At 43.9% G+C, this 24,102-nt stretch overlaps 1 protein-coding gene across 2 annotated transcripts in view; it reads right to left on the reverse strand.

Annotated features, from left to right (window-relative positions):
• Positions 1 to 793: 793 nt before the first annotated feature.
• Positions 794 to 24,102, reverse strand: part of dop1a (DOP1 leucine zipper like protein A) — a 122,871-nt gene continuing 99,562 nt past the window's right edge. For both annotated transcript variants that reach the window (XM_078405137.1, XM_078405136.1), the window contains exons 25-38: positions 23,591 to 23,646; positions 21,263 to 21,367; positions 18,959 to 19,025; positions 18,690 to 18,834; positions 17,336 to 17,418; positions 16,103 to 16,212; positions 14,410 to 14,559; positions 14,149 to 14,210; positions 11,445 to 11,597; positions 8,831 to 8,967; positions 6,720 to 6,775; positions 4,639 to 4,803; positions 2,150 to 2,279; positions 794 to 1,322 (exon numbers count right to left, since the gene is read on the reverse strand). In XM_078405137.1, coding sequence (XP_078261263.1) covers positions 1,017 to 1,322; positions 2,150 to 2,279; positions 4,639 to 4,803; positions 6,720 to 6,775; positions 8,831 to 8,967; positions 11,445 to 11,597; positions 14,149 to 14,210; positions 14,410 to 14,559; positions 16,103 to 16,212; positions 17,336 to 17,418; positions 18,690 to 18,834; positions 18,959 to 19,025; positions 21,263 to 21,367; positions 23,591 to 23,646 — 1,725 coding nt within the window. In that variant the 3' untranslated portion in view covers positions 794 to 1,016. The remainder of the gene's footprint in view (positions 1,323 to 2,149; positions 2,280 to 4,638; positions 4,804 to 6,719; positions 6,776 to 8,830; positions 8,968 to 11,444; positions 11,598 to 14,148; positions 14,211 to 14,409; positions 14,560 to 16,102; positions 16,213 to 17,335; positions 17,419 to 18,689; positions 18,835 to 18,958; positions 19,026 to 21,262; positions 21,368 to 23,590; positions 23,647 to 24,102) is intronic.

Consider the following 24,102-nt stretch of genomic DNA (forward strand, 5'->3'; position numbering starts at 1 on the left):
CCAAGCCGCACCGGGCACTGTTAAGTCCAGCGGCCGAGCCGCACCGGGCGATGTTAAGTCCAGCGGCCGAGCCGCGCCGGGCGATGGAAGGCCCCGCGGCCGAGCCGCACCCCGCACCGTGAGGAAGAGACCTAAAAGAGAACGGTTTCCCCCACCCACACCACCACCCCCCCACACATATACAACCAAAAAAAAAAAACATCCCACCGACACACAACAAAAAAAAAAGAGGAAAAAAGACAAACAGACTGCTAGCGAGCCGCAACCGTTAGGTTCTGACTTCATCTTAAGGTTAATCTTTTATTTTGCAGTGGCATATCAAAAGTGTGTGGCCCTCAGCTGCTCAACTTACCTGGAGCTGCCTTCTATCGTCCAGAGTTTTGTACACAATCATGTTCATCATCTCATTTCTGTCCTTTGAATCACTTGCTGTGGTAACAAGGTAGCAGCTTCGGATGCTGTTTTTCTCATCACATGCAAGATGTTTTCTGGACTGGTATCTTGATGTATTTTTACAGATCTTTGATCTTTTCCTTTTTTTCCTCCTTCCTACTGAATCGCCCTTCAGTTAAGGTCCGCTGCCTGTAAAATTGTGTGCACCTTTTTCTCAATCTTGCTTGCACACACATCACAACACTGCCCTTTCAATGCAAGGGCCGAAGGGTCTTGTTTCTATGCTGTATCTCTAAAACTAAAACTAAAGTGGATTGCATTACTTGTAATAGGAATTATATTGGACCTTTGGGAACTGACAAACATAGATTGAATAAGTTCTACAAATGGACACATGTGGAGTGCATTTATTTAGAACCAAATGGAATAGGAGAATAATTTACATTCTAGGCTCCCTGATCAATAGGAGACAATCATATGACAAGACCTAATTCAGCATTCAGGACTCAAAATCTGTACAAATAAAATTTAGTTACATTTTAGTTCCTTATTTAAATACAAACTAAAATATACACCTGGCAGAGGATTTTTTGAACAATGACCCTCATGCCAATGAAACACCACTATGCTTTTATGACACTTTCCAGAAAATCTTTCTCCAGTACTTCCTCAATTTTTTGTCTGGCTTTGTTCCAGAAAGTCTTCTGGTTCTCGGTTTTATTGTCCTTGCTGCTGAATGAGTTTGTGTACAGGACAGGGCTCTCCGAGCAACCAGCGGCCCTGCTTGTGATTTTGTTGGAGAAAAATTGGCTGAGCACATTGAAGAAAGGGAGCAGCTGCTCGATACTGCGGATGGAATAAACTGTCAGGAGCAAGTGACCTGGCGTCCATGGTAGGGTCCTTCCCAAATAGTCATCTTCTGGATTTTTCTGAAAGAAGCAAAGGAATTATGCAATGAATTAGATTCTGATTAACCACAACATACTCGAACGTTCCACAACACTTCAACTGCTCAAAATTCAAACTTGAATTTGTTGGTTTGTAAGTTAATTGGCTTTGGTAAAATTGTACATTGCCCCTGGTGTGTAAGATGGTGACAGGGTGATCGTTGGTCTGCACAAACTCAGTGGGCCGAAGGGCCTGTTTCTATGCTGTATCTCTCGAGTCTAAAGTCTAAATCTTCAGACCCTTCACCTTGGGCACAAGCCCTGTGTCCTCTCCTCCAAGACACCCTCATCGGCATATTTACCTCCCTCTTTCAAACCACATCTCCGCCTGCCATTTGTCCACAATTCTCTTAATTATGTTAAAAGTAATACACAAAAAGAATTGCGCAGCTGGTAGAGACTAGAGTGCAAGAGACCCAGGTTCAATCCCTCCCTCGGGCGCTGTCTGTGGAATTTCCATGTTCTCCCTGTGACCACATGGGTTTCCTCCATGGTTACAGGGAGAACATGGAAATTCCAGTTACATCCCAAAGGCATGTGTGTTTATAGGTTAATCGGCCTCTAATTTGCCCCTAATGAATAGTTTGTGGATGAGAAAAGGGGATAACATAGAATTAGGCGAACGGGTGATCAATGGTCGGCGTGGACTCGGTGGGCCAAAGAGCCTGTTTCCATGCTGTATCAATCAGTCAATTGCTTTACTAAATACTAATAGGACTTAGAGTAGTTCCAAGTTTCTATGTACAATGTAATTTACAAGCCACTGAATAGTCCCCATCCAACCAATCCGAAACAGGGAAAGAAAATACCTTTGCTCGTTTCCTCAGCAGCTTGGCCAGTCTGACCACGTAAGGTTTGAATTCTCGTTGGTGAGTTCCCTGTCTACGAACCTCCAGCCCTGAATCGTCAGATACTTCTGGAATGAAAGCCCAACGATACCTAAACAAACGAGTGAACCAGAGCTCAGTGCAATGCATTGAATATATATTTTCAAACATTTTTCTAAACCATGCAGAAGACAAAGCTCTAAAAATCATGAACAGTAGTAGTATGTAATTACTGACTGTAGCTAATACTTGCCATATTCAGGGTTTAGGATGAATGTGAGATAAGAAAGTCCTACTGGATAAGACTGCAAATTCCATTCATAGTTTGGTGAGTGAAGTCTCAAATTATACAAAGTTGTTAATTTATGAATTTGAACTTTTTCATGCTGGGTTTACCTCTCATAATGAACCTCTTTAGCATTTTTTACTGCACACTGAAATCATCAAGAAGTTTCTATATTAAGTAGTTATTTACCACATGGATTCCAATGTAGAAACATAGAAAATAGGTACAGGAATAGGCCATTCGAGTCAGCACCGCCATTCAATATGATCATGGCTGATCATCCAAAATCAGTACCCTGTTCTGGCTTTTTCCCCATATCCCATGTCTCCCTCAGCCCTAAGAGCTAAATCTAACTTTCTTTTAAACACATCCAGTGAATTGGCCTCCACTGCCTTCTGTGGCAGAGAATTCCAGACTCACAACTCTGGGTGAAAGCGTTTTTCTTCATCTCAGTCCTAAATGTCCTACCGCTTATTCTTAAACTGTGACCCCTGGTTCTGGACTCCCCCAACATCGGGAACATTTTTCCTGCATCTACCCTATCCAATCCTTTAAGAATTCTATATGTTTCTATAAGATCCCCTCTCATCCTTCTAAATTCCAGTGAATACAAGCCCAGTCGTCCCATTCTTTCATATGTCAGTCCCGTCATCCTGGGAATTAACCTGGTGAACCTACACTGCACTCCCTCAATAGCAATAATGTCCTTCCTTAAATTAGGAGACCAAAATTGCAGGAGCGGTCTCACTAGGACTGTACAACTGCAGTAGGACCTCCTAGCTCCTAAACTCAAATCCTCTCGCAATGAAGGCCAACATGCCCTTAGCTTTCTTCACTGCCTGCTGTACTTGCATGCTTACTTTCAGCGACTGATGTACAAGCACACTCAGGACTCGTTGCACATCCCCTTTTCCTGACACAATTCAGATAATAATCTGCCTTCCTGTTCTTGCTACCAAAGTGGATAACCTCACTTTTATCCACATTATGCTGCATCTGACATGCATCTGCCCACTCACCCAACATATCCAAGTCACCCTGCAGCCTCATAGCATCCACCTCACAGCTCACACTGCCATCCAGTTTTGTATCATCCGCAAACTTGGAGATGTTACATTGAATTCCCTCGTCTAAAACGTAAATAACTGGGGTCCCAGCACCGAGCCTTGTGGCACCCCACTACTCACTGCTGGCCGTTCTGAAAAAGACCCGTTAATTCCTACTCTTTGCTTCCTGTCTGCCAACCAGTTCTCAATCCTTATCAATACCCTACCCCCAATACCATGTGCTCTAATTTGGCACATTAATCTCTTGTGTGTACTAATGTCTAAACCTTAGTTCAGTTTAGAGATACAAGTTATTCAAATAAACAAACTGCCCTAGTCCCTCTGGCACTGATACAAAGCTGATGAAAGAATAGAAGGTACGTGAAGCCCTGTGTCAGAGCTTTAAACCTTTAACCCACCTTGGGATAATATGCACATGGAATTCATGCAGAACCCAAAACTGCAATTATATTCATTAACAATTCAAGAAAGATGTCTTGCACTCATATCCATGAAGAGTTTAGTTTGGAGATACAGCATGGAAACAGGCCCACCGAGTCCACACGACCACCCATAACCCATTCACACAAGTTCTATGTTATCCCACTTTCTCATCCACTCATTACATACTGAATCAATTTATAGAGGCCAATTAAAATTACAAACTTGCACATCTTTTGGATGCCGGAGGAAACTCGCGCGGTCACAGGGAGAGCGTACAAACTCCACACAGAAGCACCCGAGGTCAAGATGGAACCAGGATCTCTGACATTGAGGCAGCGGCTCTACCAACTGCACCATTATGCCACCCAAAGAGTATTCAAATGTCTTATGCACTGGTAATGGAACATTGAAATTCTGACTTACCCTTAGTAATTAAGAACTCTGCTTTTAAAATTCCCAATGACTTGGCCTCAACAGCTGTCCGGGGCAATGAATTACACAGATTCACCGCCCTCTGACTAAAGAAATTCCTACTCATCTCGTTTCTAAAGGTACGTCCTTTTAATCTGAGCTTAACATTCAATTAACAGTCAATAACAGATAAATATCAAATAATACAGGTAAATGTTTGCTTCTCTTGCCTGGATAGCATCCACTCACATGATAGTGATGTCAGTGTGGTACCTTTTACTTACATCTGAAACTGCGGAAGGTTCTCAGAAGGTAAGGTCAGAGCCAAATCCAGGAACTTGCACGCAGAGAGATAGAGGCCAAGCCAGCGCTGGTTGTTGTAGGAGGTAGAGAACCCATTCCCACCCATGTAGGTGGTCTCCAAGCCTGATACCGAGGGGCCCGCAGTTCTGAAACGTGGAATGGATTGAACACGGTAAATAGTCACAAAAAGCTGGAGGAACTCAGCGGGTCAGGCAGCATCTTCGGAGAAAAGGAATAGGTGACGTTTCGGGCCGAGACCCTTCTTCAGACAGAGTCAGGGGAAAGGGAAACGAGAGATATAGATGGTAACGGAGAGATATAGAACAAATTAATGAAAGATGTGCAAAAAGTAACGATGATCAAGGAAAGGTGGAGGCCACAATGTTGGCTGTTGGCTAGGTGATAACGAGTTATATAGACAGTGAGTCTCAACAGGACGACAGTGAAACCAGTACGACGAATGGTAGAGGGACAGAGAAATAGGATGTAAGGGTTACAATGACTAGGGTGGGGGAGGGACGGAGAGAGAGGGTTACATTAAATGTTTACACTGCACCTGCTCTCTGAGATTTTGTACTATCTCAACTCAGGGTTCAGCTTGGAGTGACAAACCCACATGGCCATTTCAAAGAGGGCACTGGGCAAAGATCATCTTTTAGCAAAGTGCTACTGTGTATCGTGGAATGCAATGGCAGAGGAAGCCAATATCATGGAAGCAAGTGCAATTCTGATCATTTTTAAGTTATATTACAATATTACTAAATACATAGAACAGTATGGCACAGGAGAACGCCCTTCGGCCCACAATGTCCGTGCTGAACATTACGCCAAGATAAACTAATCTCTGCCTAATGTAATCCATATCCTTCCATTCCCCACATTTCCATGTGTCTATCGAAAACACTGCTACTTTACCTGCTTCCATCAATACCATGTTTTCATGCCCTCAAACATGCTCTGCTGTTTATAAATATTAAGAGTTGTCTTCAAAGTGGTGTCTTAATGTCAAAAAACTTACAATCTTGAAAATACATGTTTTCATATTTAAATTTCAACTGGAAATGGCAGATCACAGAGGCAGAGACCAAGGGTCAAGTAACATGAAAATTTAAGCTTATGTCTCCTAGGGTAGCACAGTGGTGCAGCGGTAGAGTTGCTGCCTTACAGCACCAGAGACCAGGGTTTGATTGTGACTATGGGTGCTGTCTGTTCAGAATTTGCACATTCTCCCTGTGACCGTGTGGGTTTTCTATTGGTGCTCTGGTTTCCTCCCACAAAGGCAGGAACGGGGTACTGATTGAGAGTGATCAGCCATGATCGCATTGAATGGCGGTGCTGGCTCGAAGGGCTGAATGGCCTACTCCTGCACCTATTGTCTATTGTCTAATCCAAAGACGTACAGGTTTGTAGGTTAATTGGCTTTTGTAAAAAAATTGTAAATTTTGTGGGATAAGTGTTCGTGTACGGGGTGAACGCTGGTCGGCGAGGACTTGGTGGGCCTAAGGACCTGTTTCCGTTCTGTAAAGCTGCTTGGGATGAGGGAGCAGTGGACGGCCATGGAATGGGGATGGCGCCATTCTGGAGATTAAACCCTCTAAAAGTTCAGAGAATTCATCACAGAGTTGTCACAGGGCTGTCAGCTTCACTATGGTTATCTAACCTATCTAGCCAGTGAATGGATATTTTTAAGGCGGAGATTGACAGATTCTTGATTAGTACGGGTGTCAAGGGTTATGGGGCAAAGGTAGGAGAATGGGATTGAGAAGGAAAGATAGATCAGCCACGAATGAATGGCGGAAAAGACTTGATGGGTCGAATGGCCTAATTCTGCTCCTAGAACTTATAAACTAACCTATCCATGCTGTTCATGATATAGTATACCTCAGTCATGCCGCCTCTCAGCCTGCTTTGCTCCAGAGAAAATAGTCCCCTCTATCCAGTCTCTCCTTGCAACTCAAGCCCTCAATCCAGGCAACATCCTAGCTCCACCACTGTCTGTGCCACTCCAAACTGCTCGTTAGGCAACAAACACATCACTTTGACAGGATTGGGTGACCTTTACCTGGAAATGTCTTCATCTGCAGTTAGTTCCTGTTCAATCAGTAAAAATACCTGCACCTTAATGGAAGGAGGAAAGAAGCAGAAGATGGTGAATGTAATCTCACTGCTGCAACACCTGCTCTTCCCATCCATGAGAGCGCTCTCGCCTCAGTCAGGGGGAAGTCAGTGCAACAGAAGTGGTGGCATAGATATAAATGATTGATTGATTGCATGGTACAGCATGGAAACAGCCCCTTCAGGCCCGCTGAGTCCACGCCATCCATCGATCACCTGTTCCCATTTATTCCATGTTATCCCACTTTTGCATCCACTCCCTACACCCATTTCCAGCATTTGCAATGATTTTGATTTTTACTGCAGGGAATGATTGAGAAAGTAAGATAACATGGGAGGGACAATTTACAGAGGGCCAATTAACCTACAAACCCGCATGTCTTTGGGATGTATGGGGAAACTGGAGGAAACCCATGTGGTCACAGGAAAAACATGCAAACGCCACACAGACAGCACCCGAGGTCAGAATCGAACCTGGGTCTCTGGGGCTGTGAGGCAGCAACTCTACCAGTTGTGTCACCGTGCTGCCTCTAAATATTGCCTCCCCCTTGTGAAGGCACCAATGGAAAGAGCTCACATAGCTCTCAGTAACCCCTGTAACAATGGAAGCATTTGCTGCTGTAGTACTGATCAATAAACACAATGCTCTTAGGATCCTGTCACCAACTCTGCTGCACTTCCCCAAGCTGTGGGAAGAAATGACCCAGGAGGAAACCAAGTCACGAGCACAAATGCTTGGACAGTGACGTTTAGATGCGGTAATGCGCATTAAACACATAGTGATTTTCAGAAAATTCTGCAACCTCCTAGTCAGGAGTATCTGTAGGTGGAGAAACAAAGTTAACGTTCCAGGTTAAAAAATCCCTGTCATAACATTAACCTTTCTCTCTTTCCACAGATGCTGCATGATCTCCTCAGTTCTTAAAATGTTTCTGCTTGTATTTCAGATTTCCAGCATTTGCAATGGTTTTGATAATTACTGTTCTTCTGAATTATCTCGTAAATTCCACTGACAGGTGATAAATGGAGGGGTTCGCAATATGAATGTGGAACAAATGGCTTCCAAATGACATACATTTAAGGCGAAGGGTGAAAGATTTAATGGGAACCTGAGGGGTAACTTTTTCACACAAAGGGTGGTGGATGTATGGTACGAGCTGCCAGAGGAGGTAGTTGAGGCAGGTACTATAACTACGGTTAAGAAACATTTGGACAAGTACATGGATAGGACAGGTTTAGAGGGATATGGGCCAAAAGCAGGCAGGTGGGACTAGAGTAGGAGGAGCATGTTGGTCGGTGTGGGCAAGTTGGGTCGAAGGGCCAGTTTCCACGCTGTATAACTCTATGACTTGCTGCCAATAAGGTGTGGAACACTCTCAGTGTGAACTGAGCAAGTTAAATGGTCTCTGCCGAGGATTCCTTTGGGAGGAAAAGGGAAAAAATGGCCAAGATCAGACTTTTCAGAGACTTGGAGGTTGCAAGATGGCGCCGGAACGTGGCAACTCTGCCTGCGGTTCCAGTAGAGGACCTATTGCACACATGTATAGAGACACAAGGAACTGCAGACGCTTGAGTCTTGCTAAGAACACAAAGTGCTGGAGTAACTCAGGGGTCAGACGGCATCTTTGGAGGAAACAGACAGGCAACGTTTCAAGTTGGGACCCTTCTTCAGACTTTCATTCAGTGTTGCCTGACCCGCTGAGTTACTCCAACACTTTGTGTTCTAGAACAGAAGAGTACAGCACAAGAACAGACCCTTCGGCCCACATGTGTGTGCGAACATGATGCCATGACCATCACTTTTCCACCTGCACATAATCCATATCCCTACATATCCATGTGCTCATCCAAACAGTCTTTTAAACGCTACTAACGTATCAGAATCAACCACCATCCCCTGCAGCCCATTCCAGTTCTATCAGCAGGTACAGTATGATTTGACCGGATAGCATGAAATACAAGCATATTACTGTTTGTGCACATGACAATAAATAAACTAACAACAAAACAGGTGGTGCAGAAGGGAGTCTAGGTGTTATGAGCTTCTGGTTAGCTTACCAGTTCTGTGATCATGGTGGGCCACAGTGAGGTGAGATGACGTGCTGAGATCCGTAGCAACAAGACACGGAAGAAGAGGAAGACCTGGGCGTGGAGAGTGGGGACCTGCGGAAGGCGTAGACTCTCCACCAGCCGTTCTGGAACAGAGCAGAATATCAACACCAGCTGACCACCCTGGCAGCTCACAACTTGCATAAATCTTTATTAGGACTTGGACTGAAGAAGGATCCTGATTTTAGACATTACTTTACTTTAGACTTTACATATATAGTGTGGAAACAGGCCCTTTGGCCCACCGAGTCCTCACTGTCCAGCGATCACCCCATATACTAGCATTATCCTACACACTCAGGACAAGTTACAATCCTTACCAAAGCCAATTAACCTATAAACCTGCATGTCTTTGAGTTGTGGGAGGAAACCGGAGCACCTGGAAAAAGCCCACGCGGTCAAGGTTTCAAGGTCAGTTTATTGTCATAATGTACCAATTAAGGTACAGTGCAATTTGAGTTAGCATACAGCCATACTAAGTGAAAAGCTACAAGACACACAGCCACATAAAATAAAAGTTAACAAAAACATCCAGCCCAGTGGCTTCCCACATTCCTCACTGTGATGGAAGGCAATAAAGTTCAATCTTCTTCCTCCCAAACGTCACCAGGAGAACGTACAAACTCCATACTGATAGCACCCGTGGTCAGGATCGAACCTGGATCTCTGGCGCTGTAAGATAACAACTCTACCGCTGCACCAGTGTCACCTTAAATCGTCAAAGGCAATGGTCAAATGGTGCTAAAACCTGGTGTCTGTTCCATGGAGGCTTTTTCTATGCATTGTGTGCTTAACCAAGGTTTGTATGTATGTATGTCAAAACTTACTAATCTGTATGTAAAAAGGTGCAGCCTGTATAATTGAACCAGGGTGCCTCTACTCTTGCACTAAAGTCTCTTGTAAGAAACAGCTTCATTCTAATTGCACATTAATTGCCTGTAGACCATGTTAATTTTAATTCAGATGAAGGGAAGTGGGTTTATACAAGGTTAGACTATGCATGAACATGATGGGTTGAATGCACACCTCTGACCTTCATAAGACTTTGTAATGTCAAAAGAACTAGTAGGATTAGCATATGTTAGTTGGCTGAGGAATGGCAAATGGAGTTTAATTCAGATAAGTGCGAGGTGTTAAATTTTGGGAAGACAAAACCAGGGCAGGACCTTCACAGTCAATGGCAGGACCCTGTTGTAGCACGGAAGGATCTAGGAGTACAAGTACTTCGTTTCCTGGAAGTGGTCCCGCAGGTAGATAGGGTAAGGGCTGGTAAATGTTTTTTGGTATGCTGGCCTTCATCAGTCAGGGAATTTAGTATAGTAATTGGGACATTATGTTACAGTTGTACAAGACATTGGCATGGCTGCACTTGGGGTATTGTGTTCAGTTTTGATCACCCTGTTATAGGATGGTTGTCATGAAGCTGGCAAGAGTGCAGACTTCAGGGACTGAGCTATCGGGAGAAGCTGGGCAGGCTAGGACTTTATTCCTTGGAGTGCAGGAGGCTGAGAGGTGAACTTATAGAGGTGTATAAAATCACAAGGGTAATAGATAGAGTGAATACAGTGTCTTTTTCTCAGGGTCGGGTAATCAAGAACTAAAGGGCATGGGTTTATGGTGTGAGAGGAAAGATTTAGCAGGAACCCGAGGGGCATCTTTTTCCACACAGAGGGTGGTGGGCATACGGAACGAGTTACCAGACGAAGTAGTGAGGACAGGTACTATAACAACATATAAAAATCATTTGGTGAGGCACATGGTTAGGAAAGGTTTAGAGGGATTATGGGCCAAAAGGGATAAAAGGTGGGGCATCTTGGTCGGCATGGATAAGTTAGGCTGAAGGTAGACACAAAAAGCTGAAGTAACACAGCGGGACAGGCAGCATCTCTGGAGAGAAGGAATGGGTGATGTTTCGGGTTGAGACCCTTCTTCAGACTGGTTAGGGATAAGGGAAATGAGAGATATAGATGGTGATGTGGAGAGGAAAAGAACAATGAATGAAAGATATGCAAAAAAGTAACATCGGCTGAAGGGCCTGTTTAGGTGCTGCTATAACATTCAAAACGTTCAATTAATCAGTATGAACAATGATTTGTCAGAACAAGATGCAGACTCAGTTTACTGACATTTAGAAATTGTTTTGTCTTTACCAGGCTGACAACAGCACTGTGATATCTCTGTGAGAGAACCTAGTTATTTCTCCAACATTCTCCAACAAGAAAGACACAAAGTGCTGGAGTAACTCAGCGGGCCAGGCAGCATCCCCGGAGAACATGGATAGGTGATGTTTTGGTTCAGGATCCTTTTGAAGAAGCTTCCTGACCTGAAACATCATCCACATGTTCTCTGGGGATGCTGCCTGCCCCACTGAGTTACTCCAGCATTTTGTTTCTTTGGCATAAACCAGCATTGGCAGTTCCTTGTTATTATGTTTCTAGTGTGCAAGTTGGGGAAATGGGATTAGCGCAGACGGGGCATCTTGGTCAGCAGGGACGAATTGGGCCGAATGGCCTGTTTCCGTGCAATGACTGAACTACTTGGCCCAGGAGGGAGGCTCACCAACCTTGTATATCCGGCAGATACTTCTGGTACTGGTCCACCTCGCTACTGAAGATGGCAAAGGCCAGTCTCTTCAGCAGCATGGCGCGCTGCTCCAGCTCCGCCTCACGACTGGCAAACAGGTTGAGGGAGCTGCTCTGGGCCACGGCCACACGAGCTGTGGAAACACGGGACAAGGACATGAACACGCGGCAGCTGCTGCGACAGCCCTCACTCACTCTGTCACACATTCCACAGGCAATACCAGCAGCAGTCCAAAGGTTTCTCCTCTGCTTTCAGAATGGAAACAGGCCCTTTGGCCCACCGAGTCCATGCCAGCCACTAATCATCCATTCACACAAGTTCTATATTATCCCACTTTCTCATCCACTACCTACAGCCCAGGGCGATTTACAGAGGCCAATTAGCCTTCAAATCTGCACGTCTTTGGGATGTGGAAGGAAACCGGCACATCCAGAGGGAAGCAATGCAGTCACAGGGAGAACGTGCAAACTCATAGACAGGATCATAGACGGCACCCATAGACAGGATCGAACCCGGGTCTCTAACACAGTGAGGCAGCAACTTTACCGCTGCACCACTGCGCTCTTTGGGTGAAGGAGATGCATCTGACGTCTTTCAGATTTATTGGCGGCCAGCTTACATATGACCCTTGTGACATGAAAAATGTTGTTTTTGTTAATAGATGTTGCCTGATCTGCTGAGCATTTTCATAATTTCCAGCTTTTATTTAACACCAGCCTTAGCCACCACTTTACTTCAATTGTTAAAGACTTTGATATCACTCTTCAGTTTTTTCTCTTCGAGACAACAGATGTAGCCTGTGCTGCATTGACCCTCCAGTGCTTTGCTTCCTTCCTTATTGGACTTCTGAACCTACATGCCACCTTTAAACAAAAGACACAAAGTACTGAAGTAACTTAGTGAGTCAGGCAGCACCTCTGTTGTGCTACTGCAAGTAAGAAATTTATTGTTCTGTTTGGGGGCATATGACAATAAAACACTCTTGACTCTAGAGGACATTGATAGGTGAAGTTTCAAGTCAGGACATTTCTTCAGACTGATTGTAGTAGGGGGGAAGAAAGCTGGAAGAGCGGTGGGGATGGGTCAAAGCCTGGCAAGTGATAGGTGGATACAGGTTGGGGGGGGGGCTGGCAGATGGGTGTACAAAGGCCAGAGACGCGAAGGTTACAGAAGACTGTGAGATAAGGAGACGAGACGTGGTGTGAGATCAGAGGAAGGGATGTATGTGGAAGGGAATGGAGGAGGGGGAAAAAGCAGGATGGTGGGAGAAAGGGGCATTCATCTAGGTGGGGCATAGGAAGAGAGGGAGGAGAAAAAAGAAAGTAGGGATGAGGGTTTATTGTTAGTTACCCAAAATTGGAGAATTCAATGTACACAATGCTGGGTTGTTAGCTACCCAAGTGGAATATGAGGTGCTGTTCCTCCAGTTTGTGTGGTCTCACTCTGTAAATGGAGGAGGCTCTGAACCGAAAGTATGGGAATGGGAACAGGGAATTGAAATGGGTCACCTTTAAACTGTCACCTTTAAAGATTGGTATCCTAGATCCTTTTGTTTCTCACCTCCCCTTTAGTCATGTATAATCCGCATTCTACATGGGGATTAATTATTCTTCCTACCAAAATGATAGCATTAATTTGGCAATAAAACGCCCAGTATTTTTGGTTCACTGAAATGAAATAATCAGTTAAACAATATGGTTAACTTAAAAATAAATGTGGCTTGTCTGAAATTGTTGAAAGTTTTTGATTATAAACTCCGTGCATTCTGACCAGCAAAGATATCTGAAGAAGGGTCCCGACCTGAAACATCACCTATCCAATTTCTTCAGAGATGCTGCCTGCCTGCTGAGTTACTCCAGCATTTTGTGTCTATCTTTGGTATAAACCAGCATCTACAGTTCCTTTTTAAAGCAAAGATAACTGATTGTGCTTGCAGGCATAATGAACCAATTGCTAACTAATTATTCAATGATTCTATTTGTTGGCCTGATGTGCAAAATATTTCATACCGAAAAGTGCAAAAAGCTTCCTTTTACACTCATGAGGCTGTTAAGTAAAGACAAACACATGTGCAAGAAAGGTAAGGTACATGAGGATTGGAGTATTGTGAGCAGTTCTGGGCCCCATATCTGAGGAGGGATGTGCTGGCATTGGAGAGGGTCCAGAAGTGGTTTACACGAATGATCACAGGGATGATTGGGTTAATATATGATGAACATTTGATGACACTGGGCCTGTACTCGCTGGAGTTTAGAAGGATGAAGGGGGACCTCATTGAAACTTACTGAATCGTGAAAGGCCTGGATAGAGTCAAGTCAAGTCAATTTTATTTGTATAGCACACTTAAAAACAACCCACGTTGACCAAAGTGCTGCACATCTGATTAGGAAAAAAAAAAGAAACGTACAGAGTGGACGTTGAGAGGATGTTTCCACTAGTGGGAGATTCTAAGACCAAAGGGCTCAGCCTCAAAATAAAAGGACGAACCTTTAGAAAGGAGATGTAGAGGGATTTGTTTAGTCAGAGGGTGGTGAATCCATTGCCACAGACGGATTTTTTGAGTGAGTGTTTTCAAAGAGGAGATTCTTGATTAGTAAGGGTATTAGATGGGCTGAATGGACTAATTCTGCACTAATGACTTATGAACTCATATGCAAGGGCAGTAAATCAGTGCCGATACTTACTCATGAGGTCCCTGAACGTAGTTTTGTCATGGGTCATCAGATGGTCTATGATTCCTCTCCAACTGCAAAGTGTGAAACATAAAAACGTAAGTCAAACTTACTGTGCAAGCATTCTCTCAAACTAGGCAGAGGCATCACTTATTAAAAATGAGATTATAGATACATTACTAATATTCTTTTAACCTGGAAGAAGCAGGCCTAACTCGGTTTGCTTTACGCCCACATAAACTGTTGAGACAAGCGACCTTAATCATTACTTACTGACTGACGCAGGAAGCATCCATCTGGAAGAAGTTTGGGTCCATGAAGAGATCGAATGCTTCCTTTTTCCAAGACCGCCTAGTATACTGATAACCGCTCAGACTGCTGACCAGTTGCACGCAAGCTCGGTAACTTGGGCCGTTGTGGGCACTGGAAGAGAAGCACAGAAATCACAGGACCAGGGGAATGCTGCCCCATGGTTCACCCCAAACAAACACACAGTCCTCATCATAGATAGCTACAGAAAGTGGAAAGGGTGTCCCCTCCTCTCTTCCTCCCTTAACGTACAAAGCTCTACCTCGAGTGTAATGAATCACTAATCTTTCAGCAGAAGACAGGATGTGACCTGCAGCAGCACAGAGTGGTGGAGCAGCAGAGGAGGACCTACAGCTTCACTTGGCCAGGTCAACCCTGCAAGGCTGCCAGGACAACAGGCCTTTATGGCCAGTTGCAGCTTGGACTTTGAAAATGGCGCCAAAACCTGGCGACTCTTGTATATGGTCTCAATCAGCTATTTCTATATACTGTGTACTTAATCTGGATTCTGTTTATGTGTAGTGAAGATTCACTGAACTGTATGCAAAAAGAGAATTTTACTGTACCTCGGTACATGTGATAATAAAGAACCATTGAACCATTGACCCACTGATAAAAAGCCAATTGGAAGCCGTCCGTTATCAGGCTTCTGAACAGTTCTTCCACAAGCTAAGGTAATGTCCAATTCACCTCTTACCCATTGTGGACTTTGGACTTTTATCTTTGGGTTGATTTGCAACAATGCTGAGAACTATTGAGAACTATATTCTGCACTCTGGATCTTCCCCTTTACTCTACCTATTATACTTGAGTTTGATGTAGAAGCAAAGAAGTACAGATGCTGGTTTACAAAAGAAGACAGAGAGTGCTGGAGTAACTCAGTGGTTCAAGCAGCATCTCAGGAGAACACGGACAGGCGACTTTTCAGGTCGGGACCAACCAGTCTGAAGAAGGGTCCCGACCCAATATGTCACCTATCTATTTTCTCCTGAGATGCTGCCTGACCTGCTGAGTTACTCCTCACTCTGTGTCATACTTGAGTTTGACTTGATTCTATTTATGTATGGTATATCTGTTTGGATCACATGCAAACAAAGCTTTTCAATGTACCTTGGTACACATGACAATAATAAACCTAAACCTAAAGGATAGCTCCCTGTGCTGGTGAGTGTAGGAATAGGAAGAACGTACAAATAGTTAATTGGCCTCTGTAAATTGCTCCAGTATGTAGGGAGTGGATGAGTAAGTGGGATAAAATAGAACTAATACTAAGATAGAACTCTGGGTGGCACGGTGACGCAGCAGTAGAGTTGCTGTCTTACAGCGCCAGAGACCCAGGTTCGATCCTGACTAAGGGGGCTGACTGTATGGAGTTTGTCTGCTCTCCTCGTGACCGCATGTGTTTTCTACGGGTGGTCCAATTTCCTCCCACACTCCAAAGACGTGCAGGCTTGTAGTTTAATTGGCTTCTGTAAAATTGTCCCTCGTGTATGGGATAGAACAAGGGTGACTGCTGCTTGGCACAGACTCGATGGGCCAAAGAGCCCGTTTCAATGTTGTATCTCTAAACTAAAGTAAGAAAAAGCCCATGCTGGTCCAACTGGCTCTACAACAACAAAATCACAATCACATTCCATGTAAGTGGTCAAGTGCATACCTGTGGTTGCGGAGGTAGGGTACCACATAGTACATGATGTTCACAAGTAAGGGAATCACTCTCTCCTTTTCATCACTGTGGAACACCATGTCCAAAAGATGAGCCAAGACCTGAAAGACAGAGAACTTTAACCATGGTGCAACGGTAGAGTTGCTGCCTTACAGCGCCAGAGACCCGGGTTCGATCCTGACTATGGGTGCTCTCTGTACGGAGTTTGACGTTCTCTCCATGACCGTGTGGGTTTTCTTCGGGAGCTCCGGTTTCCTCCCACACTCCAAAGACATACAGGTTTGTAAGTTAATTGGCTTCGGTAAAATTATAAATTGTCCCTCGTGTGTAGGATAGTGCTAGAAAAACAGGGTGAGCGCTTGTTGGCGTGGACTCAGTGGGCTGAAGGGCATGATTCTGCGCTGTATCTCTTAATTGGACTAAATATCTCATCCTTTGAGTGCACAGTCTTTTACCCAGAGTTGGGGAATCGAGAACCAGGGGATATAGGTTTAAGGTGAGAGGGAAAAGATTTAATAGGAACCTGAGGGGAAACCTTTCCACTCAAGAGGGTGGTAGGTATATGGAACAAGCTGCCAGAGGAGGTAGTTGTGGCAGGTACAATTATAGCATTTAGAAGACACTTGGACAGACACATGGATAGGAAAGGTTTAGAGGGATTTGGACCAAATGTGGGGAGATGCGAGTGGCTTACATGGACATCTTGGTCAGTATGGATGAGCTGGACCAAAGGGCCTGTTTCTATGTTGTATGACTCAACGATAGGGTAAAATAAATAGGCTGACAATAATCTTATTGTGATGAGGTACTGGACTATTCTAATGGAAGTTAGGCCATTCAGCCCATCAATTCTACTCCGCCATTTAATCATGGCTGATCAATCTTTCCCTCCCAACCTCATTCTCCTGCCTTCTCTCCATAACCCGACCCTTATTAATCAAGAATCTGTGCCTTAAAAATACCCAGTGACGGCCCCCACAGCCGTCCGTCTGTGGTAATAAATTCCACAGATTCACCACCTTTTGACTGAAAAAATTCCTCCTTTCTTAAGGTACATCCTTTTATTCTGAGGCTACGGCTTTTGGTCCTAGACTCTTCCACTATTGGATACATCCTCTCCACACCCACTCTATCCAGGCCTTGTCTGGTCGAATCAATGTCTTCATAGGTGGTGGATGCAGTAGGGGAAGAGAACAGGGAAGCATGATGCAAAGATTCACATACCTCAGCTAATAAGGTTAGTGCATGCACACTATAGACCGACGGTGCGACACTGGATATCTCCATTACTGGGATCAACATGATGCCTAGAAAGGATAGAGAATAAAATAGGATTTACTGTACAGCATGAAAGTAAAAAACAGTGCAATAATTTTTAGAGCATTTTTTCCAATTAACAATTAAAGACCACAGGTCATTGTCAATCTTGATTACAGAGATTCATTTTAGCTCGTCTACTTCATTATTTAACAATATCTCTGACAATGCCCTTTGTAATGGAATTTGTACTCTACGCAAGATTCCAGCATCTGCAGTTCGGAAAAGTCTCTCCCCGATCATTCCTGCTCACATCGAACAGATGGTACAGAAGCTTGAAAATATACACCAACAGACTCAGGAACAGCTTCTTCCCCTCTGTTATCAGGCTTCTGAATGGTCCTTCCATGAGCTAGGGTACTATCCAATTCACCTCTACCCCATTGCAGACATTGAACTTTGTCTATGGAATTGATGCACTACAATCCTGAAAACTATATTCTACAATCTGTATCTTCCCTTTGTTCTGTCGATTATACTTCAGTTGAACTGATTGGATCTATCTAAGGTATATCTGAACTGTTTGGATAGCATGCAAAACAAGAGTTTTCACATACTGTATCTGGGTACAGGTGACAATAATAAACCTAAACATAAATCTAGACATTCGTGTGTCTACAATGCTAGCAACTAGTTGTCATTGACGATTTTGTTATGAACTTGAATTAATACCTCCCAACTAATGACAATTCACACGGTATGTCAATTAATACACTCTTGAACTTCTAGAAGTGTACAGTAGAGAGCATATTGACTGGTTACATCACAGCCTGGTTTGGCAACTTGAATGCCCAGGAACAAAGAAGATTGCAAAAAGTGGTGAACATTGCCCAGCCCATCACAGGTACTGATCCCGCCAAAGGGATCTACAAGAATCGCTGCCTCAAAAAGACAGCTAGAGCCAGCATCATCAGACACCACACTATCCTGGCCACTCATTTGACTCCTGCCATTGGGAAGAAGGTATCGGAGCCAGAAAACTGTAACGCCCAGGTTCTTACCTACAACCATCAGGCTACTAAACACTACAACCTCCAAATAAGCTCTGAATTACATAGACTAGGGGTGCTATTTGTTTATTTGTTTTTTATAGACACTGAACTTTTTTAATGTTGTTTATCGTGGGTTTTGCAGAGTACTATGTTTACATATCTGTTGTGCTGCTGCAAGTAAGAATTTTATTGTTCTGTTTTGAGATACATGACAATGAAAAAACACTCTTGACTCTTGTCATTCTATGTGACCGTTCCGTTAATCGTACCTTCCACGTTTCTTTCCAGGCTGCTTCCTTCCACGAGGATTTGCGGAGAAGGCTTCACCTCCAGGTTCCTCCTGAGCCAGGTGGTCTGCTCCAGCGAGGACCCTGCGATGGTCCCAATGGCCTCCACTATCTTATGGGTGACATCCTAGGAAAACAAAGAGGCGCACTCAGGCCGGCCGCTAACCTCATGCAGGGGAACTCAGATGTACAAGGACAGTTCTGTTCATTAATTTTAAAAAGCATATTTACAATATATTGACCACTCTGACCTGGAGATCCCTTTGGTCTTTTTTGCTTTCCAGATTGGGGTTCTTCATGATGAACTCATTGAGCACTCTAAAGACGTCAAAGAACAAACTTGTATTAAAGAGACTCAAGCATGTTTAGCACATGCTAAATGTTACATGCTCATTGACTGTTTTTTTATAATGTTTTTATTTTGTAGACAAAGGAGCCAAGTTAAAATCCTATAAACAGTAATGCAAATAACCTGCTAAATGGCTGTGGTGTTATTGATTAAAGAGTAAATGGTTACCAACAGCTCCACACAATGCCTATAATGGTCTCCATACAATGTATTTTTTGATGCTGCAAATCCCCTACTACATTACCTCTACAAATATGGGCATTCAATAAAAAAAGATACAAAGTGCTGTTGTATCCCAGACACCCTCTGTAGAACATGGATAGGCAATGTTTCAGATTGGGATTCGTTAGACTGAAGAAGGATCCCAACCTGAAACGTCACTTATCCATGTTCAAAGATGCTGAGTTACTTTGTGGGTTTTTTTTGCAAAGCAGCTCCTGCAGCTCCTTGTTTCTCTGTGAACTCGACTGCTTTGGCTGCAGATCATTAAACAACTTCAAAGAGCATTACCACCATTGGAAACACCAAACCCAATGAATTAATGACTAAAGAATCAAAATGGATTTGTGAGGCACGCAAAGTCATAGCGTGTTAGAGGCCCTTCAGCCCACCACGTCCATGCTGCCCATTGTACCTATCAACACTAATCCTATTTATCCACATTAGGTCCTTAGCCTTCTAATCCTTGGCAATTTAAGTAGTTCATTTTAATTTAGCTTAGACAGCATGGAAGAAGGCCCTGTAGACCTTCCTGAGTTCATGCCAACCATTGATCATCCGTTCACACTAGTACTATGTCATCCACTCCCTACACACTAGGGACAATCTACAGAGAACAATTAATCTACAAACCCGCACATATTTGGGATGTGGGAGGAAACAGGAGTACCTGGAGGAAACCCACATGGTTACAGGAAGAACGTGCAAACATATTTGTATAAATGCTTCCTAAATGCCATATCTGCCTCCACCACCCACTCAGGTAGTGTGGACCACACTCTAACAACCCTCCGTGTGAAAGAATTACACCTACATCCCAGACAGTTTGTTCTAAACTATACAATTATGGCTTGCGAACCTTTAGATGGGCATTGAGAACATAAGGAACCATTTCTCAATGCAAGATGAAGAACTTTATCATTCTTCACCACACTTGAGCTACAGATACCCTGATACTTTGACTTTTCTTTTCTATCGCATCTTCTCTGTTGCTTAGGGATTGTGACTGGTGGACCTCCATCATATTTCATGACCCAAGTGGAGGCCAAGTAGTAGATCTCAGACCAATCCTGTTCTCCATATTTCCCTGCCACCTATACTCCCTCAGAGGCCCACTAGCAGCCCTCTCCGGTTGCACCACCAACCACCTGAACCAAGGATAGATAGTCAATGGTTCAATTATACTTTATTGTCAAATCTACCTAGGTACAGCAAAATTATTTTTTTGCATACAATCCAGTAAAATCTTATTAAACACAAGCATAACTAAGTACAAGAGAGTAAGAACCATAGTTTAGTTTAGTTTAGAGATACAGCATGGAAACAGGCCCTTCAGCCCACTGAGTCCACGCCGACCATCGATCACCTGCACAGGTTGTTCCATGTTATCCCACTGTTGCATCCTACATACCAGCGACAATTTTACTGAAGCCAATTAACCTACAAGTCTTTGGGATGCGAGAGAAAACCGGAGCACCTGAAGAAAATTCACGCAGTCACAGGGAGAAGGTGCCAACTCTGCACAGACAGCACCCGTAGTCAGGATGGATCCAGGTCTCTGGCGTGGGGAAGCTGCAGCTCTACTGCTATGCCACCGTGCTGCCCTTAAATTGTATACCTTGCATCCTTCAATTTTTAAAGTTCTTAAAAATGTAGACTTAACCTAACACCTTTGGGCCAGATACAGTTGGTATTAGAAGCCCACTAAAACCAACATAAAGGAAGATTTAAATTCTCTGTTCTTCAGACATAACAATATTTCCTGAACCTCTGTACCTACCACTTTAAAAGTTCATTTAACAAATTCTGCGGTCCTTCGTTGAGTTGAGTTTAGTTTATTGTCACGTGTACCTCGACACAGTGAAAAGCTTTTGTTGTGCGCTAACCAGTCAGCGGCAAGACAAATACATGATTACAATCGAGCCATCCACAGTACAAACACAGGATAAAGGGAATAATGTGAATAACGTTTAGTGCAAGATCTTACCCGAGGATGAGGAATTGTCCAGGAGGGGGTAGATAAAGTTGAATAGAATCCTTCAGCAAGGTCAAAAGTGACGGCCAGCTATCAACTAAAGTCTGTACTGGGATCCTGCAAAAGGGAAAGACCTTTATGGTGCGTCCATCAGATAGTCACACTCATCAAATGGTATGGCACGGAAATGTGGGACGTATTCCCAACCTCACAATCTACCTTGGTACAGTGAAAAGCTTTGGTTTGCATGTTATCCAATCAAAGCAGATAATATTGCACATAAACACCATTAAGCTAAACTCAAGTACGAGTACATTAAGGCAGAGCAAAGGGGAATATAGAGTCCACAGTTCTCAGCATTGTAGTGCACCAATTCAATAGACAAAGTCCAATGTCCACTGTAGAGTACGTTAGACTTTAGAGATACAGCGGGGAAACAGGCCCTTGGGCCCACCAGCAATCACCCCTTACGCTAGCACTATTCCACACACTAGGGACAATTTACAATTTTAACCAAAGCCAATTAATCTACAATCCTGTACGTCTTTGAAGTGTGTGAGGAGGAAACCAGAGCACCCAGAGAAAACCCACATGGTCACAGGGAGAACGTGCAAACTCCTACAGACAGCACCCATAGGCAGGATTAAACCCGAGTCTCTGGCATTGTAAAGCAGCAATTCTACCATTGCGACACTGTGCCACCTTCTTTGGGGTAGAGGTGAATCGGACGGTACTCTAGCTTATAGAAAGACCGTTCAGATGTCTGATAATAGAGGGGAAGAATATTTTTCTTAGTCTGAAGGTGCATGCTGTTAAGCATCTGTATCTTCTGCCGGACAGGAGCTGGGAGAAGAAGGAATGACCGGGTGGGACAAGTCTGTGATTATGTTGGCTGCTTTTCCGAGGCAGCATAGATGGCACTATGGACTGCAGATGCAGGAATCTAGAGCAACAAACCATCTGCTGGAGAAATACAGCGGGGCAAGCATCATCTGTGAGGGGAATGTAATTGGTGATACTTTGGGACAAACCCCTACATTAGGGCTTTGTAATGGCTGTGCATTAACCTGTCATCTGTAGAGGAAATGATCAAACGGCATTTCACGTCGGGACCCTTCTGCTGTTTCTCCTCATGAGGGGAATTTGCTTTCCTGCTGTTCTGGTCCAGACTACAACTGACGGTCCAGACATGGAACTTCACCTATCCGTTCCCTCCATAGATGGTGCTTGACCCAGCGTCTGCAGTTCCTTGTGTCTCTTGGTGTTAACCAGATTGGATCGAGTCCAGTTGTTGGGAACGTGATTTTTATTATAGATTGAGTTTAGTTAGTTATCACATGTACCGAGGTACAGTGAAAAGCTTTTGTTGCGTGCTAACCAGTCAGCAATAGAGACATACAGCATGCCCCATCTGCATTAGTCCCCCCTGCCTGCACTTGGCCCATATCCATCTAAATCTATCCTATCCTTGAACCTGTCTAAATGTTTTTTAAACGTTGAGATAGTACCTGCCTCAATTACCTCTTCTGGCAGTTTGTTCCATACACCCACCACCCTTTGCATAAAAAACATGCCCCTCAGGTTCCTATTAAATCTTTCCCCCCTTATCTTAAATCGAAGTCCTCTGGTTCTTGATTCTCCTACTCTGGGCAAGAGACTGTGCATTTACCCGATCTATTCCTCTCATGATTTTGTTCAACTCTATAAGATCACCATCATCCTCCTGTGCTCCAAGGAATAGAGTCCCTGCCTGCTCAACCACACAGGCACGGTGGCGCAGCGGTAGAGTTGCTGCCTTCAGCGAATGCAGCGCTGGAGACCTGAGTTCAATTCTGACTACGGTGCTGTCTGTATGAAGTTTGTCCGTTCTCCCCGTGACCTGCGTGGATTTTCTCCGAGATCTTCGGTTTCCTCCCACACTCCAAATATCATATCATATCATATCATATATATGCAGCGCGGAAACAGGCCTTTTCAGCCCAAGTCTGCGTCGCCCAGCAATTCCCGTACATTAACACTATCCTACACCCACTAGGGACAATTTTTACATTTTTACATTTACCTAGCCAATTAACCTACATACCTGTACGTGTGGGAGGAAACCGAAGATCTCGGAGAAAACCCACGCAGGTCACGGGGAGAACGTACAAACGGCCGAAGGGCCTGTTTCTGCACTGTATCTCTAAACTAAACTAAAAAACTAAACTATAGCTCAGGCCTCGAGTGGTGGCAACATCTTTGTAAATCTTCTCTGCATCCTTCCCAGACTACTTTAGCATATTGGAATGATAAATCACCTGGTTAGTAGGTATAAATAATAATATAATTGAAGCAGATTACCTTTGGACATATGCATAGAAAAATTGCAACATACAGACTTCCAGCGAGAGCTGTTTCTGGAACATAAGGAGCATGGAACAGTTATAAGATGCACAAAGAATTTTAAACACAGTTTTTTGAATCACATTTTAAAAATAATCTTCGGTTTCCATTACATTTTGATTGGTACATGGTTTTACCATCCCTGCAGTCCTCTCTGGAGCTTCACTGTACACACATGTACATGTCAGCCAGTTGAAAGCACGGGTCAAAAGCAATCAGTCCAAAGCAAAGCAGTGCAGGAGACAACAGGTTTTAAATTGTCCATTACAATGGATAATTTAAAACCCATCTTGCCACCCTCTAAAACTCTTTCCCCAAAAAATATCCAAGTTCACCAATGCAAAGAGTCACTATGAAGAGCTACAATGTGAAACTACTCAGAATACTTAGTCTTTAGACTTAAGAGATACAGCGCGGAAACAGGCTCTTCGGCCCAGAGTCTGCGCCGCCCAGCGATCACCCCGTACACC

This window comes from Rhinoraja longicauda, chromosome 9, assembly GCF_053455715.1.
Source record: "Rhinoraja longicauda isolate Sanriku21f chromosome 9, sRhiLon1.1, whole genome shotgun sequence".
Classification (NCBI taxonomy): domain Eukaryota; kingdom Metazoa; phylum Chordata; class Chondrichthyes; order Rajiformes; family Arhynchobatidae; genus Rhinoraja; species Rhinoraja longicauda.